The sequence below is a fragment of the Dermacentor albipictus genome, chromosome 7, assembly GCF_038994185.2.
Source record: "Dermacentor albipictus isolate Rhodes 1998 colony chromosome 7, USDA_Dalb.pri_finalv2, whole genome shotgun sequence".
NCBI lineage: Eukaryota > Metazoa > Arthropoda > Arachnida > Ixodida > Ixodidae > Dermacentor > Dermacentor albipictus.
This window is the reverse complement of record NC_091827.1, coordinates 74918190-74944169: the sequence shown is the minus strand read 5'-3', so window position 1 is coordinate 74944169 and position 25980 is coordinate 74918190. Positions and strand designations below refer to the sequence as shown.

General features: G+C 47.8%; 1 protein-coding gene across 1 annotated transcript in view; it reads right to left on the bottom strand.

Moving 5' to 3' along the window:
• Nucleotides 1–12723: 12723 nt before the first annotated feature.
• The window catches only part of LOC135899101 (glutathione hydrolase 1 proenzyme-like), an 89250-nt gene continuing 75993 nt past the window's right edge, over nucleotides 12724–25980 (bottom strand). Inside the window, exon 13 of the mRNA XM_065428379.2 lies at nucleotides 12724–12973. Within this exon, the coding sequence (XP_065284451.1) occupies nucleotides 12785–12973 (189 nt within the window). The 3' untranslated portion in view covers nucleotides 12724–12784. The remainder of the gene's footprint in view (nucleotides 12974–25980) is intronic.

The window sequence follows — 25980 nt, the reverse complement described above, 5'->3', positions numbered from 1 at the left end:
CATGGCGTTTACCCACTACGGAGGATTGTCAAAGAAGCTTGTGGTCCATGACTTGAAAAGATAAAAAAATTTGAGGACGCTTAAGCGTCGCCTTTATGAGCGCAACGCGAACGCATTCAAAGATCTCTCAGAGCTGTCACACTTCCCCGCAAATAAGGTTTATGTGACCGTAATGTTTACCGACAAGCGCTTGCGGCGAATGTTGTGCATGAAATCGGGCTTTCTGGCAGAAACTCCGCCTCTTCCGTGGGCTGATTGCGGTCAAAAGCGACAGCCGCGATCAAGAAAAATTAAGTTTATGGTTTCTGTTATTGTTTCGCACTTTTAACATTTATGTCTCAGAAGATTTCACAGAAAAGGCATGCGCTGTCGATGTTTTCTTTAATGACATGCGATTGTGGGCTGTTATTCTCTAAATTCCAAGTAATAAATTTGACAAGAAAGTATTACATGGTATGAGCAACTTCAGTGCGAGCTGGAGTGGCGCTATAACACGCATATACCGCATGCCATAGCGCAAGGCATGGCACATAAATATACCTAACTATATACGGAAACTTACGGTAATGGACACATCCCGCCGACGGCGGCACTGACACCGAATTTGCTGAAACATTATGGTCTTAACGGTCTCGCGTTAAAGCTTACAAAAGCTAGGCAAGAGGGAAATTGTAAAACTATAACTAGGGCAGAAGTATGCACGACTGCCTTTCTAAGTATGTGGTAGCTTCTTTTATCTAATTTCTGTAAAACAGCTTGCGTGTTCGCAGCGGGCCCACTTTTATAAAGCCAGCACCTTTGAGGATAACAGAGTACCATCTGTTGTAGAAGACGACAGTTCAACCGACGCTACTCTACCATCGCAGTCTGCCATTTGTACTCTAGCCGACTCAGAGAAGAATTATTGCGCCTGACTTGCCGTCCGAGCACGCTGATAAGCTTAATGCGTTCTGTTTTAATACCGGGGTATTTTTTCTTTACTTTAATGATTTCCCTTCGGCAACAAAAACAGCTGTAAGATGTCGCATAAACACCGGCGATGCCCCTACTATTCATAACCGCCCGTACCGAGTATCGCCGGCTGAGCGTCAAGTTACCCTCGAAGGAGTTCGCAGAATGCTTGCCAAGAACCCTATTGTATCACCGTGTTGTCCTTCGGTGTCACCTGTTGTCTTGGTTAAAAAGAAAGATGGCTCATGGCGATTTCGCGTATATTATCGGCACATTAACAGACTTACAAAAAAAGAACGTGTATCCCCTACCTCGCACTCATGATGCCCTTGACTGCCGCCACGGTGCTCACTGTTTCTCTTCTAATGACCTTCGCTCCGGCTACTGACAGGTTGATGTGGCCGGTGAAGACCTTTGTAACACCCGATAGTCTTTATGAATTCAAAGTGATGCCGGGCCAGATTTGAATGCATGATGGACTCTCGTCTTCATGGTTTCAAATAGTCCACGTGCCTTTGCTACTTAGACGACGTTACTGTTTGGACGACATTTGCCGCGCACCTGGACCACTTATCAGCAGTCGTAGACGTTTTTCCTCGAGCTGGCCTGAAACTAAAGGCATCAGAGGGCCACTTGGGCCTTCGTCAGATTAACGTACTTGGACATCTCGTTGAAGAGAACAGAGTGCAACTGGACCAAACCAAAATTCATGCTGTTACAAACTTCTCCATTAAGAAGTCTGCCAAGGATGGCCGCAGCTTTATCCGCCTATGCTCGTGCTTTCGCCGCTTCGTGAAAAATTTCCCGGCCATCGCACGACCACTCACCGATCTTTTGAAGAAAGACACCACTTCCAAGTGGGGCAATAACGAGGCCTCTGCGTTCGCGCATCTAATACACCTTCTTACCAAGGCACCCGTTCTAGCTCATTTTGATCCTTCTGCCCCTGCCGAAGTTCCTACCGATGTCATCGACCACATAATCGGCGCAGTACTAGCACCACGTCAGTGCAGCCACGACTGTGTTATGGCTTACCCCAGCAGGCTCCTCTCAAGCTCTCAGTGCAACTATTCCATCAATGAGCGTGAGTGTCTGGCCCTAGTGTAGGTGGTTGCGGAGTCCCGGACATACTTATATGACCGATCATTTTCGGTCGTCACAGACCATCACGCGCTTTGCTGGTTGTGAGCTCTAAAAGAACCTAGAGGACGACTTAGTCGCTTGGTGGTACACCTAAAAGAATATTCGTATTCAATCGTACATATATCTGGCCCTCTCCACGAGGACGCTCATTATCTGTCCCCTTATCGGGTCGCCCAGCCTGGCACCGCCGACAGTAGCACCGTCAACGGCATTTTCTCTATGTCCGCCTTTGCTAACATCGCCGATGAGCAGTACCGGGACCCATCGCTGCGAGCGCTCATCGAGCATATGCTCTCTTCACCTACCGACGCCTTTCTTCACCGATATATCCTCCAGGACTTGCATTCTGTAGCGCAGGAACTTTCTCCCTGACAGATCTGATCTTGTCGTGCCCAAAATTTACGACGGACTGTGTTATTTGAGCTCCATGAAGCACCCACTGCAAGACACCTTGGAATGTCTTTCACGTACGACCACGTTCGCCGCCGCTTCTACTGGCCCGGTCTAGCTCACTCCATTTGACGCTATGTTGCTGCCTGTGATTCCTGCCAGTGCCGGAAAACGCCTCCTGTGTTGCCTGCCGGTCATCTCCAGCCGATCACCGTCCTTGTGGAACCTTTATTCCGAGTCAGATTACGTCTCCCTAGCCCCTTTCGCACATCATCCTCGCGCAACCAATTAGTAGGCATTGCAACTGATTACGCCACCCGATAGGCCATCACACGGGCTCTCCCGACGAGTTGCGCTACTCACGTCGCAGACTTTCTCTTCCACGACATCATTTTGCTTCACGGCGCCGCGCGATAGCTGCTTACTGACCGCGGTGGCAACTTTTTGTGAAAACTTATCAGAGACATTGTACGTTCCGGCTCCACTCAACACAACTTGACCACCTCATACCATCCTTAGACCAATGGACTGACTGAGCGGTTGAGCTGTACATTCACAGAAATGCTGTCCATGTAACGACCACCATGATTGGAACCTTGCCCTTCTTTACGTCATATTTGCCTTCTTCTCACCACGAGATTCTGCAATTTTCTCCATTTTATGTATTTTGTAGTTGCAAATCGACCTTGCCCCTTGATACCGCACTTCTTCCTGCTGTGACCCCAACAAGCGAGTGTGCGCGCTACGCCATCGTCCTGCCCGACCATGCTCGCCAGCTTGCACGTACTAGACCGACAGCCTGGCTAACTACTTAGCAGCATCAGTACCACGCCGCCACCAAGACGTACCGTACTCGTCTGGTGTGCTCGTGCTCCTGCTGTCACCCTCTCCCCGGTAGCACACAGTCTTCAAAACGTCGTATTAATGGATTCAACGCCTCAAACAGCTTTTTGACCAAAGTCGACGCATTAAACACGTCGCAAACTGGATAGCTTAAAAACCAGGGGGGAATACGTTTCGAAAACGTTTTCATAAGTCTGGCTGTATCTGTTAGCGTGCTGGGTATTCGACGGCGCCGTTCATGGAGGGAGAATTCTCTATTTATCATGTGGCACTGGTGTCAATTGCTGCTGTATTCGCCCTACATGAGCATGAGTTCGGCTAGGAAAAAGAAGCCTTTTGTGGTGTTGACCTCACTTCAGAAGAGACGGACGATTTCAAACGAAGTTGACACCGCAGCAGGCCAAGAAGGAATGGCGCGCGAGTGCAGTAACATCGAAGCCGCTCTTTGTGAGGCGGACAACGGCACCACAGCGACTTCGGAGGAGCGCTGCCAGTCAGTAGACCATGCGGGTGTTAGTGCTGATTCTGACAGCGCATCCTCTACTTCAATAGCTTTGGCTTTTTCATAAACTTTATCACCATTCAATTTTTCTGACGATTTCTTTCAGTGCCCTGCAGTAATTTTTTTTCATTACCGCTAGTGCAAACGTGAAACAATCGATATGTCACTCTCATCGTCTTGCAAATGTATTTATACCGCGCAGTATCGTAGAATGGAACACTGAAGGATACGCAGCAAAATTCAAAGAGTTGCTACACACTGAGCGCAGTGCCCGACCTATTTGATTTCTTTTCTTTTTACGCGTTTTTTTTTTCACAGTTTCTTACACAACGAGTTGTATTTTACCGATGGCTTATTATTCTTTCCCCTGTTCCATTTTGTAAGCATTCTCATGCGGTGTATTTATAAGGCTTATTCTATATTACGCAGGAATGAAGAGATGCAGTTAAAGAGCGGAAATTATTTTCGATGGCACCAAAGGAATGCATCGGTGCATCCGTTACAGTAGGAATGTGCTCTACAGAAAATATTGCGGTGAATTCTACTGTGACCACAGTGCATACAAAAATAATGTGCAGAAACCACCGTCGATGAATGTCAGTACAAGTGAATAGCCCCAATGAGCGAGCGAACGAAAGAACGAGAGAGAGCGGGTGATATATAGTTGGCGAGAGAGCAAAAGAACGAACGAACGTGTTCCTTTCACATCAACAGAACTTACGACCGCCCACTGACCTCTTAACAAGCATCAAAATAGCCGGAGACAGTGAGTTATTCTCTTTAATATTCACGGAACTCAATGCTATGGTCTCGGAACGTTTGGGCGCATAGCTTGGTGCGATCACGCATGGTAAGACGCGCCGATCGTCTAATCACAATGATGCGGCACTGACGGCGTCCGAAATGAAAGGCCTGCGAAACGCGCACCGGGAACGGTCAGCTCACTGCTCTCGTTTGAGTCGGAGCGGCATATCGAGCAAGCGAGCCAGCGCACAAAAGAACGTATCAGGGAGGGCGGCGTCTGGCTCCGCGACATTCTTCACAGTCGATACACAGAAACGCACTATGCGCAGGACACGCCGACGCGCGCACCAAGGGCTCACACCGCGGCACTTCAACAGCCCGTCAACTACCGTCAACCACCGTCAACACAATCCAACCTTACGCAAGGTGGCGATACGATACCGTCGTCACATTGGTCACATGACCAAGCGTGTAGCGAGGACTGCCGTGGCTGCCGCTATGGCTGCCATGCGAAAGCGGTGTGTGCATAGTTCCACAATTGTTCTCGTTGGGGCAGTCGTGTGTTTCACACTGTTTTCGGTTGCGCTGTCCAATGTGAAGCAAGTAATGTGTTTTGTTGCCTTACTTCGCACTGCGTGTGCAGCGATTTGTTTGTATGCTTTTAATTTTGAGCGACGCTGAGCTGTGGCCAAGGCTGCCATGCGAAAGCGGTCTGTGCATAGTTTCGCAATTGTACTCGTGTGAGCAGTCGTGTGTTCCTCACTGTTTTCGGTTGCGCTGTCCTTTTTTCAAGTAAGTATTGTGCCTTGTTGTCTTACTTGGCACTGCATGTGCAGGGATTTGTTTGTGTGATTTTAATTTGGAGAGCCGCTGAGTTTTTCATTCGAGAGCGCGGAGTGGAGGGCACTAATTTTCTCTTCAAGCTCATTGTCATGTCATTTTCAGTGACGTTGTAATTAAGGCCTTAAGAGCACTATTACGATGAAAGTTAGATACGAAATGTTGCTTTTAGGTGCCTGGCAGGAAACTCTTCTTGGAACTTCCATCAAGAAAAAACGAGATTTAAGGGCAAGTGGTAGGCAGCTGTAAATAAACATAGCGAAATTTCGCTGCGATAAAAATGAGTGACCCCGAAGATTTTCGAAGGAAGTATTTGTCCAGCGCTCGGCTTCAATGTGCGATTACGCGCTTAAAATTATAGATCATTTCGGCGTTGGAAGATGTACCAAGGTCAACGGGCCAATTCGCATTAGAGTCTCAACATGAGGCAGGGAAGGGAGACACGCGTTGCGCCTCTTTTGAAGTCCGAGGGCAAAAATTAGTTTTGGATGAAGACTCAGAACAATGGATCAAAATTAATGCATGGCTTAAGCTTGTAAATGATTCTACCGCGAAGGCTCAGCCAAAGAATGGAGTATTGGGCCGGAAAAATGCGTATTATCTCAGAGAGACAGATTTATAAATTGTGTGGAAACAATAGGAGCAACAGAATTGCCATGGTTGAAAGCGGTAAACGAGTTTGTCAAACGATAGCACAGTTTTGCTTCCTTTGGGAAAGAACACAGTCGCTGCTCGGAGCTGTCAGCAACTACCTTGTTTACAATTGCACCACAAGAAAACACACAAACTCTGCTCGGCGCGGCAGCAACAACGAGCGAATCGACTTTCCTGCTGCGTAAATGATCGCCGCTCACACTACATGGGGTTACAAATACCAATCTAAACGAGGCAAGGCTCTAGCAAAGGCTATGGAGGACCAAGAAATGGCGCTCCTTAATGAACCGGGCGTCGCCACCCGAAAGGGAAACAGCGTCAACAGGGACACCATCCCGGACCTGTCGTGGATGGCGGGCTCCCTAGAAGTGGCCTGGCGGAACGAAGACGTAGACCTGGGCTCCGACCACAGCATCATAAGTGTAACGATCAAGGGACCAAGGTACCGGGCAGCCCTCGGCAAAGCCCGGATCACCGACTGGGACCGAATGCGCAAGCACACGGACGAAGACAACGAGACCTCCGGAGAAAACGCGGAGGTGGGCAGACATCAAACGTACGCAGAATGGGCGTGAGAACAAAAGATCGTGCTCGACAGATTTACTCAAGAAGTTGTGACAACAATGCAGACGCCCTTCGTCGACGCCAAACTAGCACACATGTGGGAGGCGCGGCACTCGCTCACGCGAAGATGGAAGCGTCAACGACGAAACAAGAAGCTCGTCAAACGCATCGCGCTCCTCAACAAACAGATCGCTGAATACGCAACCAAGCTGTGCCGAGAGAACTGGATGAATACGTGCGACGGGCTGCAGGGAAAGCTGTCGGCGCGCAAGACCTGGTGCGTGCTCAGACACCTGATCGACCCGCAAACGCAACCTCACCAAAGTTCTGAACGCTTACGATGGCAACGGCCAAAGGCTCATTGAAGACCTCAAGGCGATCTACCTCAAGACGGAGAGAGGGCGATTTCCGATACCGGAGGAGTACGGGGGACCGGAAAATCCGGCATTGGATGAACCGTTCACCATCACGGAGTTAATAACAGCCATAGACGAGAGTAATAAGGCGAGCGCACCCGGAACGGACGCCATTACATACAAGCTGCTCAATAACATGAGTGATGCGGCGGCACGCGGGCTCCTGGGTCACATCAGCAGAACCTGGGAAAGCTCGAAGTTGCCCGCAGAATGGAAAGAGGCCGAGGTACGGTTCATACCTAAACCCGGCAAACCTCTGACCATCGAGAACATGCGCCCCATCTCGCTCACGTCCTGTGTGGGCAAGGTCATGGCACGCATGGTTCTCAGAAGACTTCAAGCACACCTGGACGAGACAAATCAGATGCCGGCGACCATGTATGGATTCCGCCAGCACCTGAGCACCCAAGACGTCTTCATCCAATTACACGAACTGGTGATGAAAAGAGCAACGAGGCACGCGCCCCGGGGTTTACTGGCTTTGGACCTCAAAGGGGCCTTCGACAACGTGTCCCACGCCAGCGTGCTCGAGAACCTGCGCAAGACGGGGTGTGGCCGCGAGAGCTACGGCTATATCAAAGATTTTCTAACCAATAGAACAGGAACTATCCGGGTAGGAAATGAGCGGTCAGAGCCTGTGGAGCTCGGAGACAGGGGTACCCCAGAGGGGTCTGTCCTGTCGCCTCTGCTTTTCAACCTAGCACTCCCGCCCCTGCCCGAACTACTCAATCAGATCGAGGGCGTGGACCACGCGTTCTATGCCGACGATATAACGGTGTGGACGAACCGCGCGGGTTCCGATGCTTGGGCGGAGGAAGCCCTGCAGAGAGCGGCAACGACCGTCCACGAGTATGCCAGGACCTGTGGCCTGAGCTGCGCTCCACAGAAATCGGAGCTGCTCATGGTACAGCCCGGAAGACCAAAGAAAGAGCCGCCGCCGAACATAATCATCACCATCCACGGCACAGAGATCAAACCAACGCAGCAGATCCGGATACTGGGCCTGCTGTTGCGCAGCGACGGCAAGGCGCACGCAGCCGTCAACAAAATCAAGACCACATCCGAGCAAGTCCTGAGCATGATCCGGAGAGTCGCCAACCGGAACAGAGGAATCAAAGAAGAAGACGCACTGCGCCTGGTGCAGGCATTCGTCGTGTCACGCGTAACGTACTCCGCCCCGTACCTCCAGCTTGCGAAGCTGAACCGCGAAATGCTGAACACGACGATAAGGAAAGCAGTAAAACTCGCCATGGGCATCCCAGTCCACTCGTCAACGCAGAAGCTGCTGGAAATGGGCGCCCACAGCACGGTGGAAGAGCTGGTGGCAGCACAGCTATCCCACCAGAGGGCAAGGCTGAGCCGGACAGAGCACGGTCGCGCCATCCTACGCAAGGTAGGATGGCAAATTGAAGAGCTACCGACAACGGAGCCGCTCCCCGCAACGTGGAGAGACATTATTAAGACCACGCCCCTCCCTGGAACATTCAGCCGGGGAGGAACAACGAGAGACGCTCTGCGCGGGCCAATGCACTGGCTCGACAGCTTGAAGAGGACCCCGAGGTCCTCTACGTGGACGCCTCACTTCCCAAGCACGGAACCAGAGCAACGGCGGTCGTCACCACCATCGATAAACTGCTCACAGGCGCGTCGACACGGACGACGAACACAGCCGAAGCAGACGAAGTGGCCGTGGCCCTCGCACTCGCACAACCGGGAGTGAGGACCGTTGTCACAGACTCCCAGACCTCCTACGCAAGCTACCGCAAGGGGAACATCTCTTCCGTGGCACTAGCGATCCTCAACAAATGCAAATCACCGGGGCGGGCCGTTGACCTCGTGTGGGTTCCGGCTCACTCGCAAGGGGAAGGCAACGCACTCGCCGACCACTATGCCCGAGAACTGTCGATTCGGGCCGAGGACGAGCAAGGGCTACCGCACCCCGTGACAAGCTACAAAGAAATCACGCAAATGTACAGAAGCGGCCGATGTAGGCTTCCTCGTCCGCATCCGCAACTCAACCGAATTCAGCAAACGATAGTGCGACGCACGCAAGCGGGGTCGCTAGCGCATCCCGTGCTCTTGCATAAGATGTTCCCAACAGAGCATGACACTTCATGCCCTTTTTGCCGACGGTCAAAAGGCACTCTAGCACACATCCTTGCAGAGTGCACTAAGCTCAAGAAACCCCCACCATCCCTACCCCCCACCCTCCCCAGCCCCAACCCCCCCGAGTGATGGGAGACCTTGTTGTCCAGCCCCGACCTACCGACCCAGTTCGCGCTGGTGGCTAAGGGCCAGGAACTGCTGGACGCATATGGGACCTGAGAAGAGGGTTCCACCCCATCTGGTGCCAGCGCGCACCAACCGTCACTAAGGGCTCAGCACAAAAGTTGATTCTCTCTCTCTCTCCTGCTGCGTCTCGCTTCAGCCGAACTAAGTGCCGAAAGCACAGCGTATATGAAGCTACCAGCAAATGGCGCACTTTGTCCACATCGCAAATCAGTTCTGAGATATGGGCACCCACGCGGCGTACGCTGCAGCCGCCGGTAGTGGCAGACTAATTCTCAGTTTGACATTGGCTCATATTCAAGGTCAGACTTAGGGAACCAGCAGTTTTCTGGGTTTGTACCTAGAGAGTAGAGTTATCTCTCTCAAAGTTCCATGTAAATTGTAAAATAAGAAATCAGGGACTAAAGTGTGTACCATAACGCAAAGGGCAGTTCCTTGCTTCATTTGAGTCTACAACTGGCTGCTTGAGAAGAGCACATGGCTGAAAATATTCACACAAGAATGAGACCCATTTGTTCTGAAGCAAAAGTGTGGAAACAATTTAGCACAATTTCATGTAATGTCAAGCTATCCGGTCAGCTGCAGATGTACGGAATGTGCACTTTCCAGAAGGGCCAGCATAGAAAGTTTCGTCGCTATGATGACTTCAAGAAGACGCCGAAGCTCAGACTGATCCTTTGCTGCGCACCACAGCCTTTCCCCCACCACTGGGTTCATCTTCCTTTCAGGCCGCTTTACTTGATTATGTAGTCGCTACGGATCTGTGGCAAGGAGGTGTAACAGTTGCCTTGATTGCACGAGAAGGGAGTGGCCACCATTAACCATAGAAAGCGACAATGGCTCCTTCTTCCACTATCACGATAGTAAATGCTAATACGTAAAAAAGAAAAAAGAATGAAAAACGACCAGGCAGATTCACTGATAGCTGCAAGAAAAAGATGCCAAGACGACTGTTAACACGTTGGTTAACACTCACGCTTAAGCTCGTTGGGACAGCTGGCGGGTACTGATAATTTCCGAACGTGTGGTTACGGTAGAGCACTGCACGGGCCCGGCCTGGCCCGCGGGTGGGGCTGGGCCGTCCGAAGCGTTCTTCGGCGGGCCCGGATTCCACCCAGGTAATAAGCAGTGGGCCCGGGCCGGGCTAGGGTTTGAAGCCACTAAAGCCATTAAAGGACCTAAGTTGCGCCTTCGAGCACACGCGAACATTATGCATTGCATGGTCCAAGGCATTCTGTGTCAAGTTTAAGTGACACGTGGAAAGAGGGGGCTCTTACTGTACCTTAGCAAAGAAAATAAAAGCACGGGTGAAGTACTATTTATTTTATTCTTTTCCAATGCAAGGAACATTGTGTCCGCGTAGGGGAAAAAGTAAGTTACACAGAAAACCACTCTTCAAAATATTTCCCTGTTATCGCTTTTGCGTTTGCACTATTACAACTCTCGTTATTATTATTTTGTTGTGCGCTAACGCAAGTGGTGTCACTTGGCTACTGCCGTTATTTGTAAGAGGGGCCTGGTTATTTCTTCCGTTTTACATCAACGTATGTGCGTGCGTGCGTGCGTGCGTAAATCAAGAAATGACTCAGCACGTCATCACGCCAGCATGAAATACCCAGATAATTTTCCAGTGAGACGCTCTAGTAACGGCCACCATCCAGAAGCTACAAATTCTAATCAAATAGAAACGCTAACTTCCCAAGATTAAAGCCAGAGATAATTATTGGGTTGATATAAAAAAAGTAAACCAGTTTCACGCAATGAAAGCTCTCAAAACATGGAAGCTGGTGGCCGTTTTCTCAAGTATGAACTCGTGATTAGCGCAATTTTCATGAAAATCTTTTGTGTCATTGTCGTCGTTTTGCTAGATGCGACCTTCGGTTCCGGGTTGCGCACACTCTTCAGTTGTTCGAGGTTGTCTCCAAACCGCAGTCTATGGCAGACCTTGTAGTTGTGGACGCAGTCAAGTTGGAGGATATCTCTCTTCAACCATCCATCGACACCCTGCGTGAGAGGAATCTCTCTGCGTCGACGTCTCTGCTCGGCCTCCTCTTCTTCGTGTTAGCTTGCGCTGCTGGCGCTTGGCTCGGATTGGCTTCGCTTGAAAGTGGGGTTGGCTTGCTTCCACCGGTGCTTTGCTTGCGCTTCTCGCTCAAGTATGAGATCGTGAGAAACTGAGTCATTACCGTCGTAGGTCATTATGCAGCTTAGAGATGGGGCGTGTGCTGAAATAAAAGGCGAGGCATAGGCAATATGCTACACTGCAATGCATGCGCACGTAATACTGATTAGCTCAATCAGGTAAGCTCTTTGTCTCCACCTTATAGTGAAAGCGCGGGTAATTCCCTTCGCTTATAGTGGGAGTGTCAATGTGGGCATGTTAACATGGCGACGCGAAGAGTTCCGGAAGCGCAGCAGAAACACGGTTAAACGAAGACACACGCATAATCACGCCGCTTTAAGCACCTAATATTGTTCATTCCGGGGTACTAGGTAGTTTCACTTATACCATAGACGTAGCAATCACGTGCTAAATGCTGTGAATAAAAAAAACTGGTTCATAAATGCCCATCAAGTGTTGAAAGAGTGGTTATCGCTAAACAATTCGCTTGTTTTTCACTAAATTCCTGCAGGTTTCTTGATACACTCCCCTCCAAAACATTATATCAGGTGAGGTATTCTGTAATTGACTATATTATGGCTGTCCATGTCGACCGACGCTGATTGGCTGAAGCTCTACGGGCGAGAATCGAACTTGCTGGGTGCGCCTGTTTCTAGTTGGCACGCCAGCCCCGCCAATATGCCCTTCAGAAGAAGCTGAAATTGACAAGTCTCTACGTGCACATTTGCAGAATAGCCTCCTTTCCTACGTTCAACTATCTGAAAGGATAGCTGGGGCTTATATTTGCACATAAAGGCCACATCATTGATGAGGGTGAACATTTGTCATTCCTATATGTGATTTACAGAGAAACCATCTGGCTTATACTGGTCTACTGGTTACTACTGGTCTACTACTACTGGTCTACTACTTATATTGGTTGCCGAGTACTCGTGACCTAACATTTATTTAGCTGCCTGCTTGACGAATGATACATTTGCTGCAGTTTAGAGGAAGGCGCTGGACCATGGAAGCTCTGCAATTAGGTCTCCAAACAAGCGGAGAACGAAATTTTATCAATTAACAATTATTCCTTAAAATTCACACACCTGAAAGCTTGCCTGCCATCTACCCCTACATATCCCACATTTCTTTATTACGCAAACTTCTTTGTGCCAGCTGTGTCGGAAAACGACGGAAACAGGCCAGAATACTATTGAGCGCTTCAGCCGCACTAACACCTTCCCGGTAAAACTGACAAAAACGACAAACAGGATCAGTTGGTCTTCCAATGTTGCTCTCTCTTTCTCTCTGTCTCCTTTTTTATTTTGGCTCCTCGGTAGCACGTTATTTTTCTAACTCGCTCTTTCCCTTGCAATATTTTGTCCTCTTGCATGTGTCTTCCGTTTGCATGGCGTTCAACTTGTTCAACGTAGTTGTTTCCCCGCCGTCACTGGTGCCATCGCAGTGCACGTTGTCGTTCGGGGCGAGCCACGACACGAGGGGCTGCTTGGCAAATATTCCACTGGCCGTGGCCTGCAATCCCGAAAGGGGCAGTTCGTTAAACGCTGCTTTAATACTTGAATGAACATACTGATGTATTGATTGGGTGCTTGGGCGATTGGGTGATTGGGATAGGTGCAAGTGTGCTAAAGTGCGAGAACCGTCTACATCATGTTTAGAATTCGCAAGTGTAATTCCTCGCCTTATTTGCGCACAGCGAACTAATCAGTCAGGGACGAATGATGTGTAAACTGTGCATCTACAACTTCTTCACATCTGTGCTCGTTAACCACGCAGTGCACTACAAGTACATTTCTTGGCCAAATTTTACATTACACCACATGTAGAAAGAGTGCATTCCTCGCACAAGCCTTCAACGCAATTCTTGCCTTGTCACTGGAAAAAAGAAAGGTGTCGCTGTTTACGTCCGCGCCGCGCTACGAGATTAAACTTAATTCAGCTTAATTCGGTGAGAGGGTTCATAGAAATGGAGTAAACCACTTATGTTTAAATAACGCTATTATCTATACCAGACGCTTTCCGAGTATCGACATTTTGTGACTTGATAACGAGATTTCTGGGCTGCATATGCTAAGATTTTTCATGTGTCAAGCAAACACGTACATCGATAACGCAATATCGATTCCATTGTGAGGAGGGGCTCCTTTTCCTAATGTAAACGTTTTAGTGAAATACAAATTATTTGGGATTCGTTTCGCAACTGCCCTTATCTGATCACACCCAACTCACTCATCCACTGCAGTGGCGTCATGGCACTCCCCCACTAGGCTGGTGCATTGCTCATATGAGCAAGCAGTGTTTTAGATAACCTGTGTAATTTGAGAGTAGTGCCAAAAACATCTTCCCAACACCTGCCATAAACTGCTTTCTATGAACGCTCTAGCGTACTTGCTGCATTAACGTACTGTAGTTAAAATACGGATACAGAAGCCCTGAAAACCCGGGCTGAGTGAATTCCGTTGCTCAGAAGAGGCAAGGAATATCAGCCACTTTGCTTTACTACAACGAAAACAAGCTCGGAATACTACATGAATGCACTTTCAATTTTAGTAGAACTGCAAAGAGCGCAGAGATAACCATAAAGGATTATAAAACTAGGAAGAATGTTTCTCTTAAAATAGATAACGCGAGAGCTTTCCAAAGTGCAAGATTTATCAGTTACCGAGAATATTCTGTAAACGTTTACTAAATTGGTGATGATTTGTTTTTTAATCCCACTAAAACTGGCCAATTATTTGTTCTTTTTTGCAAATTTCGCGCCTTTGGGATTTTATTACGAAAAATATGAGTAATGTAGCTCCTCATAGTTTATTTTTCAACAAACTTCCAGCTGATTTCTCGGAAAATTTTTAAGCCTTGTCGTTTTAGCTAAATTACCCCACCAAGGCGCCTATTAGGTATCAGTGAGAGACGCATGCCGAAATTTTCAAAGTGCACTTTGCTGGAGATCATCCCCGGTTTTTGTGAGCAGTAGTTTTAATGGTTCGAAAAAAACAAAAAAAAATTCGTGGTGTACGACATTTTATTTTCTCGTCGGACATTTTACTGATTGGAAACTTCTGCAAGTCGCAAAAACACTCTGCACATTTCGTGCGTTATGTTTTCCTGCTCGAAATCACCACAGCTCTGTCTTAAAATATACTTTGTACATTCCTTTGCACAGAGACATTCGCCTACCCCAAATAAAATGTTCGCACATAACAGAAAATATTGGGGACCCCTTAAGTGTATCCTTGTCTGAACACGCCCTGCGCATCAAGAAACAGCAAGAGGCCGACAGCCAAAGCTACAGTCTTCGACCAAGCCCCGTGGCATACCAGCGCCGGCGAGCACATTGACCCCGAACCAAATTATGCCGATGTGAACTCAGTGAAAAGCCGCTCAGACATTATTTCTGTCCTTACCGAGTTCTACGTATAAGCACACCGGATGTGACGTCTCGCCATAAGGCACAACGCAATCGCAGTGACACCGCGCCCGACCGGAAGTCGTTCGCGTGGTGCCTCTTAATGCAATCTACGCGCGCTAACAAACTCTGGGAATTTACAACTTTGTTAGCTTAATTTTATTTGTGGTATACGTTTGATTCTTTTCGCCTCCGTGTGCTGTTTCGAACATCGAGACGATGCCTTTTAAAAGGGGTACGTTCACACAAGTACCTGTTTCTTTTTACGGTGACCCTTTTCACAGTCTTAAACAAATTAGAGAGTCGTCGCTCAGCGCAAGAAGCTTCTTCCGGTAAACGAACTCTCTGGAATGTTGTTGCCGATTTGTTCTATTGTTTATGCGGTCGCCAAACCTTGTGTTGCACATTCTGGATGACATCTGAACACCAGTAATGGTAGTGTAATGTGCTAGGAGTCATGTTTGAACAGCCGATGCTCTTAGCCCAGGGATAAGATTTCGATGATTGACAACTCAATTCACTGCTATCGTAGCGCTTGAGCGTTACTTGCATTTCTGGACAAACGTTCACCAACTAAAGAGCTGCTTTTGCGATACGCATTTGTGCCGTCTCATCCTCCGCCGTCATTGAAACGTGACACTGTATGTTCATCGACAGTATAAAATTAGGAGAATTAGGAGCTGCTTGAAAGTTCCTGGCGTTCTTGAGTTTATTGACATTATTGCAGTCAACATATGAAAATAAATCTCAGACAAATTTGGCCCATTCTGTTGTGTAGGCTCAGGCACCGAGAAACAAGTGAAGCACGTTTTGATAGCAATAAGAGGCATAAAAATACAGTATGCTGCATCAGTGCATGTGCACACAATTCATTGTTCCACCTTATTAACTGTTCTTAGGCAAAATTAAAAGTATTTCATAATAAATTCAACTAAGCTCGGCAATCTATACGAGCGCCGTTTGATAACTTTTGGCGGCGCTAAAATTAAGCAAAATCTCGCATTATTGTCGTCAAAAGTAACACCGGCACTTCAGAACCCATATGAACATATATTTTCTATGGAAATCATGTATGCCTAATTTCTTCCTTCTCATAGATTTCAACAACAATATTGTTAAGCAAACGAAGGATTAAAACTGGAGACTAAAATAGATTTACAAGGGAAAATGCAGCACTGGCCAGTTCAGCTGACAGTTCAAGAGCAAGTGAGCGTTCTTCCTCCTCTTTTCTCGAGTGATGACGCCCACGTGCCTCGTTCAAACAATCAAATACCACACGCGTGTAGCATAATCCCCCGGCGGCAGAAGCGACGTCCCGGAGCGTCTAAATGTCATCAATGGGAGGGTGATACTGCTTCAGTCATGTAACATGCACAATATTACTGGACTGGGAAGCAGATGGGGCGACAGGGGCGATTTCGTAGGTGACGCGAATCACAGCCTGAAGCACTCGGTATGGGCCGGTGTAACGAGACAGCAGTTTTTCTGCTGTATGTCTGACAGTCCGACCTGACGTGACGGAGACCACAGAAGCACCAAAGAACACGGTGGGAAGTGCACTCTCGGTGTCACCGGTCGTACAAACGCCTTTGACTCTCTTGGGATTTCAGAAGGCGGTCACGGGCAATTTCCCTAGCGTGGGCACAACGGGTGATGGCGCCAAGTGCATATTCACTGGTCGGTGCCGCGTGAACAGGGAGGGCTGTGTCGATGGGCCGTGCTGGTTCTCGGCCGAACAGAAGAAAAAATGGGAAAGAACCGGCTGTGCGGGGCCCGAGGAATTATAAAAAATGGTGACAAACGGTAGAGCGAGGTACCAGTCAGTGTGGTCTGAAGAGATATATTTGGCGAGCATGCCTGGGAGAGTACGATTGAGACGCTCCGTGAGGCCATTTGTTTGCGGATGGTAGACGTGGATAGTTTGGGCCTCGTGGCACACGACTGCAGGATGTACGCGATAACTTTTGATAGGAATTTCCAACAGTATATGAGTTGTAGCGGAGCTCCATGTAATAAAATCACGTCGCGTAGAAGAAAATCGGCGTCATCTGTGGCGCAGCTTGTGGGAAGCTCTCGAGTGATGGCGTAGCGCGTGGCGCAATGTGTGGACACAGCGATCCACCTGTTTCCAGAGGTACAAAGACGAAAAAGCGTGTCATGTCGGTAGATCGAGCAGGCAGCAGGAAAACCTACGTTTGAAAATTCCTGCCGCACAACTGCCTGAATGAGAGAGATCGCTGGGGCTGGTTGGTCGATGGTGAGGTCAAGGGGGTTTTAATGTAACGGCGAAGAACTTGTGGCCTCGAGCTCGCGGCAAACAATACGTGTGACGTGCTCATTTAACAGTGGTGAAGCGGCAAGGTCGACGCAAGACGACGTCGCAACCATGTTAGGGAGCCGGGAGAACTGTGGAATGACGCGACGGCTTTTCGCGAGCTCAAAGCGGCGGCATTTCATGACAGTGTTGACGATGGACACATTGCTCAAGACCAATAAGTTGAACGCGTCGTCCGCGATGCCTTTGAGTACCTGGTCGACTTTGTCAACTTCGGCCATTTTCTCGTCAACTGTCCGGCAAAGAGTGAGCACGTCTTGTATGTACGAGATATACGATTCAGTAGAATACTTACCTGTGGTAGCAAGCTGTTTTCTAGCAGCCAGCTGCCAACCGGCGGGATTCCCAAAGAGGTCACTGAGCTTCTCCTTGAAAGCCTCCCAGCTAGAGAACTCGTCCTCGTGCGTCGACATGAGGACTAGATCCTGACTCAAGGAGTTCCACCCAAGTACAATAGGACATTCGCTAGCATAATGGCAGGGTCCCAGCGGTTGTTTCGGAACCAGACATGAGGAGGTCCGCCCAAGTAGAATAGGACATTCGCTAGCATAATGGCAGGGTCCCAGCGGTTGTTTCGGAACCAGACATGAGGAGGTCCGCCCAAGTAGAATAGGACATTCGCTAGCATAATGACAGGGTCCCAGCGGTTGTTTCGGAACCAGACATGAGGCGGTCCGCCCAAGTAGAATAGGACATTCGCTAGCATAATGGCAGGGTCCCAGCGGTTGTTTCGGAACCAGACATGAGGAGGTCCACCTAAGTAGAATAGGACATTCGCTAGCATAATGGCAGGGTCCCAGCGGTTGTTTCGGAACCAGACATGAGGAGGTCCGCCCAAGTAGAATAGGACATTCGCTAGCATAATGGCAGGGTCCCAGTGGTTGTTTCGACTAACGCGCTCATACAGGCGGAGCCAGTCTTCGACGTTGACATTATCCTGGCCGGAGAATATGCCAGAATCGCGGGGATTGCTATACCATAACGTACGTTGTTGTTGGGGTCGTAAGAATAAAAGGAAACGGGGTGTCGACAACGAGAGCCATGGCAGAAAGCAGGACGGTGCGGCCTCTGCAGAGTTCCGTGGCGACGACGGTGAATGGCACCCTCCACGAAAACGTGACCCGAACGAAGTGTTAAAACTGGAGACTATTTACAAAATATATTTAGAAGGGATAATGCAGCACTGGCTGGTTGATCCAACAGCTCGAGAGCCAGCGAGTGTTCTTCCTCCTCTTTTTTCGAGTGATGGCGCCCAGGCGCCTCGATCAAGCCATCAAATACCACACCCGTGTAACAATATATATAGCATTATTCCTCGGCCTACGAATTACTTCATGAAATGGCACACTTTTGTTTTTGTTTCTGCATTTATTGTTTCCCTTATTCTATGGCATGATGTGCATACAACACATTATAATATAGTTTACTAATATGTACTAGCTTTAGTCGTTGATAGAGAATATCCTGTTCATTCCTATGCGGCGAATCATTTGTAACCGTTTATTTGATCGGTTTGGCTCCCTCACTCGGAAGACCACTGTCGACGAGGATTTTACGAAATTATTTTGTGTCCAATAGAAGGAAAACAATGAAATCAATATTATGTTCGTCTTTATTTCTAGAAACAAACCGTATCGCAGATGGTTGGTCGGAGTCGACACCAAAAGTGTCTACGGAGACTTCAACCAAAGACGCAGAGTCGAGGTGTTCCACGAAGCCAAGGCATTCACCAACGAGCAACGTAATAGGCGGACAGAGGCGATTGTAGAAGTATATATTGCTACAGCTACCGGTGATGTCAAGCGTTCCGAAGGGTAGTGGGAGAGCTTTACGACTCGTGAAGACGCCGGACGATGTGAAGAGGAACGTTGCATCAGTAATGACATCGCATAATATGGGTACGAGGGCGAAGGAGCCAGGCGGAATATCTGTGTCCTCGCGCACGGTAAGTTTAGAAGGGCAGTCACGATCTTCGTGCAATGGTGCGTCACAAAGAAGGCAAAATTCAACTTCAGCGCGTGCGCAGTTGATTACCGCTTTATGACGGGATAAGAAGACGCATCCAAAATGACGTCATGTGAGCAAGCAGGAAGAACAATACACTCGACGATATAAACAATGCCGTGAATAAGCAGACGTATTACAGTACAGGCTGCGTACGGAATGACGTGCTGCGCACTTGCGTAGGAAGCGACAGTCCAGAAGCAGCGTGGTCACCTTGGAATGTCAGCGGCAGTTTGGCGGCTATCACAGAAACGGCTGCGCCGGTATCCACAAGAACGAATGCAGGAACACCTTCTACAGAAATTTCCACCACGTTAGCAGGACAGGCGCCCGAACATAAAAGAGTTCGAACCGGACACAGTTTTTGCCTCTTCAACTGCGACGTTCAGTTTTGCTGGTCGGAAGGTGCGGGTCGCCGACGCATTGGGGAGAATGCGCGTCCACGAGAGGATGGCGAGAGACGCGACCGAAGTTTTGGGAGGTCAGCATGAGGATACGGTTAGGGGGAAGGAGCGGCGTAGTTGCGGAAGTGATGGCTGCCGTACTAGAACGGCCGAGAGGCGTTGCCGAACGCTTGACGACGACGGCGGCAATGTCGCGGGGATGTGTCCGAGAGTGCAGCAGGAATAACAGATGGGACAATTGTCAGGTGTCTTCTAAGAAATACCTCTCGGTGCGGTCCAAGATGCAGCATGGCTTTCCGGTGGCACCGGTTGGGACTGGGACGAGAAAGGCGCCGGCGGAGGCCTGCGAACTTCCTGCGCATACGTAAGAGGCGCGGCCGCAGGCCGGAATGGCTGCGCATAGGTGAGAGGCACGGCGACAGGCTGCATTGCCAGCGCAGAGTTGAGACCCGCGACGTAAGGCAGCTGGTGGTGTGCACAATGGATAACATGAGCGACCTCTTCGGCAATGAAGGTGCGGAGAGCGTTTGAAAGACGGGAGCTGCGCTCCAGAGAGGAGGAAACTAATGAACGTTGACGAGAAACTTCCTCACGCACGAAGTCCTTGACCAGCTGAAAAAATTTGGATTTGTCGTACATGCTGTCAAGGCTCGCCAACGAGTCGTCGCTTCACGGAAGAGGCCGAGTCGAAGCGCGTTACTTCCTTAACTCATGATAACTTTGGCATAGGCTGATGACTTCGGAAACAGTGCGCTGACTCCTGGCTAGGAGCATCTAGGATGACCGTTATTAATGCGTTTCAGTATGTGGTGAATTCTCTCAGCTTTGGGCACGGCCGCGTTGACTGATTTACAAAGGTCCACGACGTCTTCAACGTAGCTGGTGAACATTTCTCCCGTATGCTGTGCTCGGGCGCGCAAGCGTTGTTCAGCGCGCAGCTTGCGAACAGCGGTTCGGCCGAACACTTCCGCAAAGGTTGCCTTAAAGACGGACCAGCTGGGTACGTCACTTACGTGGTTGTGAAACCAGAGTTGGGCCACGCCAGCCAGATAAAGCACGGCGTGGTTAACTTGGCTGGCTCATCCCACTTGCTCCTCACCCATTCGTATGACGTAAATCAGTCTTCCACTTCTTCGTCGTCTGCACCGCTGAAGATGCTGAAGATCTTGGGGCCCCGCCATCGTGAAATGATGGTGTACGTGATGGACTGTGGCACCGGCGCCGTTTGGGATGAGCCGTCGGTCATGGTGGGCGGTAGCGTTCTTGATCGCAGCTCCACGGCTTCAAGCGACGGGGTTTGAAGCCCAGCAACTCTACCAATTGAGAAGAGGTTTATTTGGGGCACCTTATGCAAAGACGCAACAACCGGAAATGGCGAGGCAGCTGTTCTATTGGGGTTTTGAAATCGAAATCGTATTTATTTATTTATTTATTTGTGATACCCTCAAGGTACATAATTGTACATTGCAGAGGGGAGGGGCGCGAATACATTCGAAGAGTAAAAAATGCAGGATTAGTTCAAGGAATTTCCAACGAACAAAAGCAATATGAAAAAAGTAGCAACACATTCATAACAAATCTCAGAGGCTTACATAACATGAAAATACACAAAGAATACACTTTAACAAGCAGACAATGTTGACGGATAAGTACATAATCATGCCGTTTGCTACCATACATTATTTTGTGTTGGTTAGTGCATTCTTAAAACGAGTGGGGTCACTGATGCTTACTAATGATGTTGGTAGGTTATTCCAGTCGACTGAAGTCCTAGGAAGGAATGATTGTGAGCACGCAACGGTGTTATGACGGGGTACGTTAACTTTATGTAAGTGGTCACGACGAGCCGAATAATAAGGTGCAGGTTGGATCCAAAGAGGACGAAGAGATGTGTTGTGGTAGTAGATTTTATGAAAAAGGGAAATGCGTGATTCTTTTCTTCGAAGAGATAATAATGGAATTTGAAGGGTTCTCTTCATTAATGTAACACTAGCAGTGCGATGGTAGTTAGCTAAAATGAAACGAACCGAGCGATTTTGCACCGATTCAATTTCGTTAATTAATGTGATCTGATGAGGATCCCAAACGGATGAAGCATATTCTAATTGGGGGCGGACGTATGTCGTGTACAACAGCCGTTTTAATGAAACTGGCGCAAGCGAAAAATTTCTCTTCAAATATCCTAAGGAGCGGTTAGCTTTAGATATTACATACTGTACATGCTGCTTCCAAGAAAGATCGTTAGTTATATGAATGCCAAGATAACGGTAGCATGTAACGGATTGAATGGGGCAGTCATTAAGGGCGTAGGTAGGGCAAGTTGTGTTAGAACGAGAAACCCGCATAGATTTGCATTTATTAATGTTGAGTTCCATGCACCAAGTGAGGCACCAGTTAGATATGTTATTTAAATCGGATTGAAGGGTAGCTATATCGGAAGCATTAGTAACTTTTCGATATATAACGCAGTCGTCAGCAAATAAACAAATTTGTGAGGAAATGTTATCAGGTAAATCGTTAATATATATTAAAAATAAAAGAGGACCAAGAACAGACCCTTGTGGAACACCGGATTCAACTGGAGCCGCGTGAGATGTGGAGTCATTAGTTACAACAAATTGGGAACGAGAAGAAAGGAATGATTGGATCCAGCTGAGTACTCCAGGGTCAATGTTGAGTGCGCTAAGTTTGTGTAGTAGCAGTACATGTTTCACTTTGTCAAAAGCTTTAGAAAAATCCAAAAATATGCAATCAGTCAAAAAACCGCTATCAAGATATACATGTAAGTCATTAGTGAAAGTTACCAGCTGGGTCTCACAAGAAAAAAATTTGCGAAAGCCATGTTGACCGTTAGAGAAAAAATTATTTTCTTCAAGAAAGTTGACGAGGTTAGAAAATATGATATGCTCCATAATTTTGCATGGTACTGAGGTAATCGATATGGGCCTGTAGTTAAAAGGATCTTGAGTTTCGCCAGATTTGTGGATAGGAATAATCTTTGCTGTTTTCCACTCATGAGGCAAGGATGAGGACACGTACGATTGTGAAAAAATGCTCTCTAAGATGATAGAGGAATACTCACTAGTATTTTTTTAGAAATTTCGTCGTGATTTCATCTATTCCACAAGAAGACGTAAGTTTAAGAGTGTCTATTATTTTTTTTATGCCAGTAGAGTTAAAAATTACGGGATCCATAGGAAAAAAATTGCAGCATGGTAGCTTAGGAAGGTCGTTATCATGTGCTGAAGGAGTGAAAGCCTTTATAAATACATTATTTAAAATCGTAGCGCAGTGCTGCCGAGGTATAGGCTCACCGGAAGACGTGCTAAGTGATACGATTTTCGACGCACTAGGCCTTACTACATTCCAGAAGCTTCTTGGATTATTGATGAGCATGTTCGGAAGGGTATTATTGAAAAAAGAAAATTTTGTTTTCTTTATCGCAGATGAGTAGGCCGAGGCAGCTTCTTTGTAAGCCGACCATTTAGCCTGGCTTTCCGTCTGCTTAGCGGTGCGAAAAAGACGTTTTTTTCTGTTAGATAGGCGTTTCAAAGATTTAGTATACCATGAAGCATTGTTATTCGAAAAAACACGCCTCTTCGGAATAAACTTGTTAACAAGATCGTGAATTTTTTCTTTGAATATATTCCAGTTAGTATCCAGTGAGCGCTCAGCAACTTTAGGCAGGTAATTATCAAGGAATAGAGCAAGTTCGTTGTTGATAGCGGTGAAATTGCCGTTTTTATAATCACGAATGGTTTTAATACTGTTTTGGGACGGTAGGATTGCCAAGCTAATGAAAAAATGCAAGACGTCGTGATCACTCAAGCCGGGTGAGTGTGTAACCTTAGATATGATATCTGTTGATGATGTTAAAACAAGATCTAAAAGAGATGATGTGGTGTTCGTTACACGTGTAGGGGAAGTAACTACCTGAACCAGGTTGAAATCAGCACATACCTCTGCAAAATGCTTTGATTCTGCGGAAATTGTATTTAGTAAAGGACACGTGCTTGACCAGGAAATATTCGGAAAGTTAAAATCGCCCATAAGTAATATTGGCGTTCCGGGGAAGCGAACACTTATCTGGCACAAGCAATCATACATGCTATCGCAAAAAGTAGGGGCTGATGATGGTGGTCGGTAACAAACACCGATCACAACTTTCAGCCGCCCTCGGGGGGCGCTTCCGTACCGACGCCCAGCCTATTTAGGGCGCGCGCACTGCAATAAACTCTGTCTGCCTCGGTCTCCTTCTGCGTCTCCGTGCCTCCCTACGGCCGCCGTCAAAATATGGCGATGCACTCTAAGAAGATAATGGTGTGACACACTGCACACTTTTGTGTGCAGTGTGTCACACCATTATTTTATTTTGCTCAGGAAGATAATTAGTCGATATAAATAACCGACTTCTGAAGCAGCGAAGCTAGGGAAACAATCCAAATAGAAAGTTTCAGCCTGCTTTGCAAAACATCCGAATGACCAGCTTCTGTCGCTCTATCTTTAAGTATTGGCATTTTTCAGCTTACTGTATATGCCCGCAAAATACGAAAAAACACCACGTGATATTCCGGCTTGCGTGTTGTGGTTGCACTGCCCCCAAGCGTGCCGCGCACAAACAAACACAGCATTTAGCCGGATGTGCTGTCGCTGCGTCTGCTTATCGCTAACATGAACCGCCGCGAGGGAAGCAATCGCTGGCGTAAATCGCACAGACAACGCCTTCATCACTGCCCTGTCACCGCTTAAGTTGCAGCACGCCCTGCTACATTTTAAAAAATTAAATTATGGGGTTTCACGTGCCAAAACCACTTTCTGATTATGAGACACGCCATAGTGGAGGACTCCGGAAATTTTGGCCACCTGGGGTTCTCTAACGTGCACCTATATCGAAGTACACGGGTGTTTTTCGCATTTCTCCTCCATCGAAATGTGGCCGCCGTGGCCGGGATTTCATCCCGTGACCTCGTGCTCAGCAGCCCAACACCATAGCCACTGCGCAACCATGGCGGGTCACGCCCTGCTAGATGCTATCTTCGTTTGTTCGCGGACAGTTTGGGAGCGCTGAAACCACAGAGCGCAAACGGGTATGTCACTTGCCACGCCGCGCAAAATCCGGTGTTTTCGGATGATTTTCGAACCATGTATGCGCAGGCCTTTCATGTGACGCAAGGAATTCACTGAACTACTAATTGAATTTGCCAAGCTAAAATACGTGGAAACATCGTAAACTATGATTTACACACAACTTACAGACATGATAGCCCTCGGCGTGTAATTTGAATATATGAGCAAATATAATTCTGTTACGCGAAAACTCAAACAAGCCCCATTTCCAGCGTTTCTACAATGCATAGACCTGACACGGTGTCCGCCTTTTGCGCACGCCGGCGAGTAAATATCTGATAGTACACGGAGTGGTACGCCCACTTCCTTGGAATACTTCAGATGGCGCTCACCTCCTCCGCCCTATCGCAGCCTATCCGAGAGGCCGAGTTTTGGCCAGAATGCCCACCGGCGCGCATAGCATTTGTCGCGAACTTTTCCCTGCAGACAGTACGGTTACATACGCTGTAGTTGCCGGGAAGCGCGAGATACAGCCAGAGTTCTTTGACTGCTACCGCGTTCCACTCTCAAACGCGAAGCTTAAGCGTTATCCACATAATGTTTTGTATTTTGCAGGATAATACTTAATTGATTGGAAGTTAGCACTGTCTAATATGTCATTTTGTGAGTCCCTCTACAAGTTTCTAATTGGAAGTTTTTTGCCTAACTTCGTTTTTTCAGAAGTCTGCTCATTAATTTTGAGTGATTATCTAATTAGGCAACATACAAAATTAGCGCACAAAACTAAATACAAAAGGGAGTAACATGACTTTGGTCGCGTCGTCTTAGCATGCATCGGTGTTTTTCTTTAAATTGCGGCTAAATTTAGCTGAATCACCTAGCATACATACACACACACACACACACACATATATATATATATATATATATATATATATATATATATATATATATATATATATATATATATATATATATATATATATATATATATATATATATATATATATATATATATATATATACAACCGCCGACATGCTACTGCTGCAGCACATATCTGCAGTTATATCTGCCACACGAAGAACAATGAGGCTACGTTGCCTTTGAGGCGCGATGCATCATCTTCTCTTCTGTCATACAGCCGACCTCCATTCTCCCACCGATCTCCATCTCCGGCCAGCTACTCCAACACGACCACGTGTTCACGTACCTCGAGACGTCGATCCCCGACATAATTCCAACGCTCCGTTTCCCCGACACGCCCAGCCTCTCAGATCCCTTTCCACGCGGAAAACTATTCTG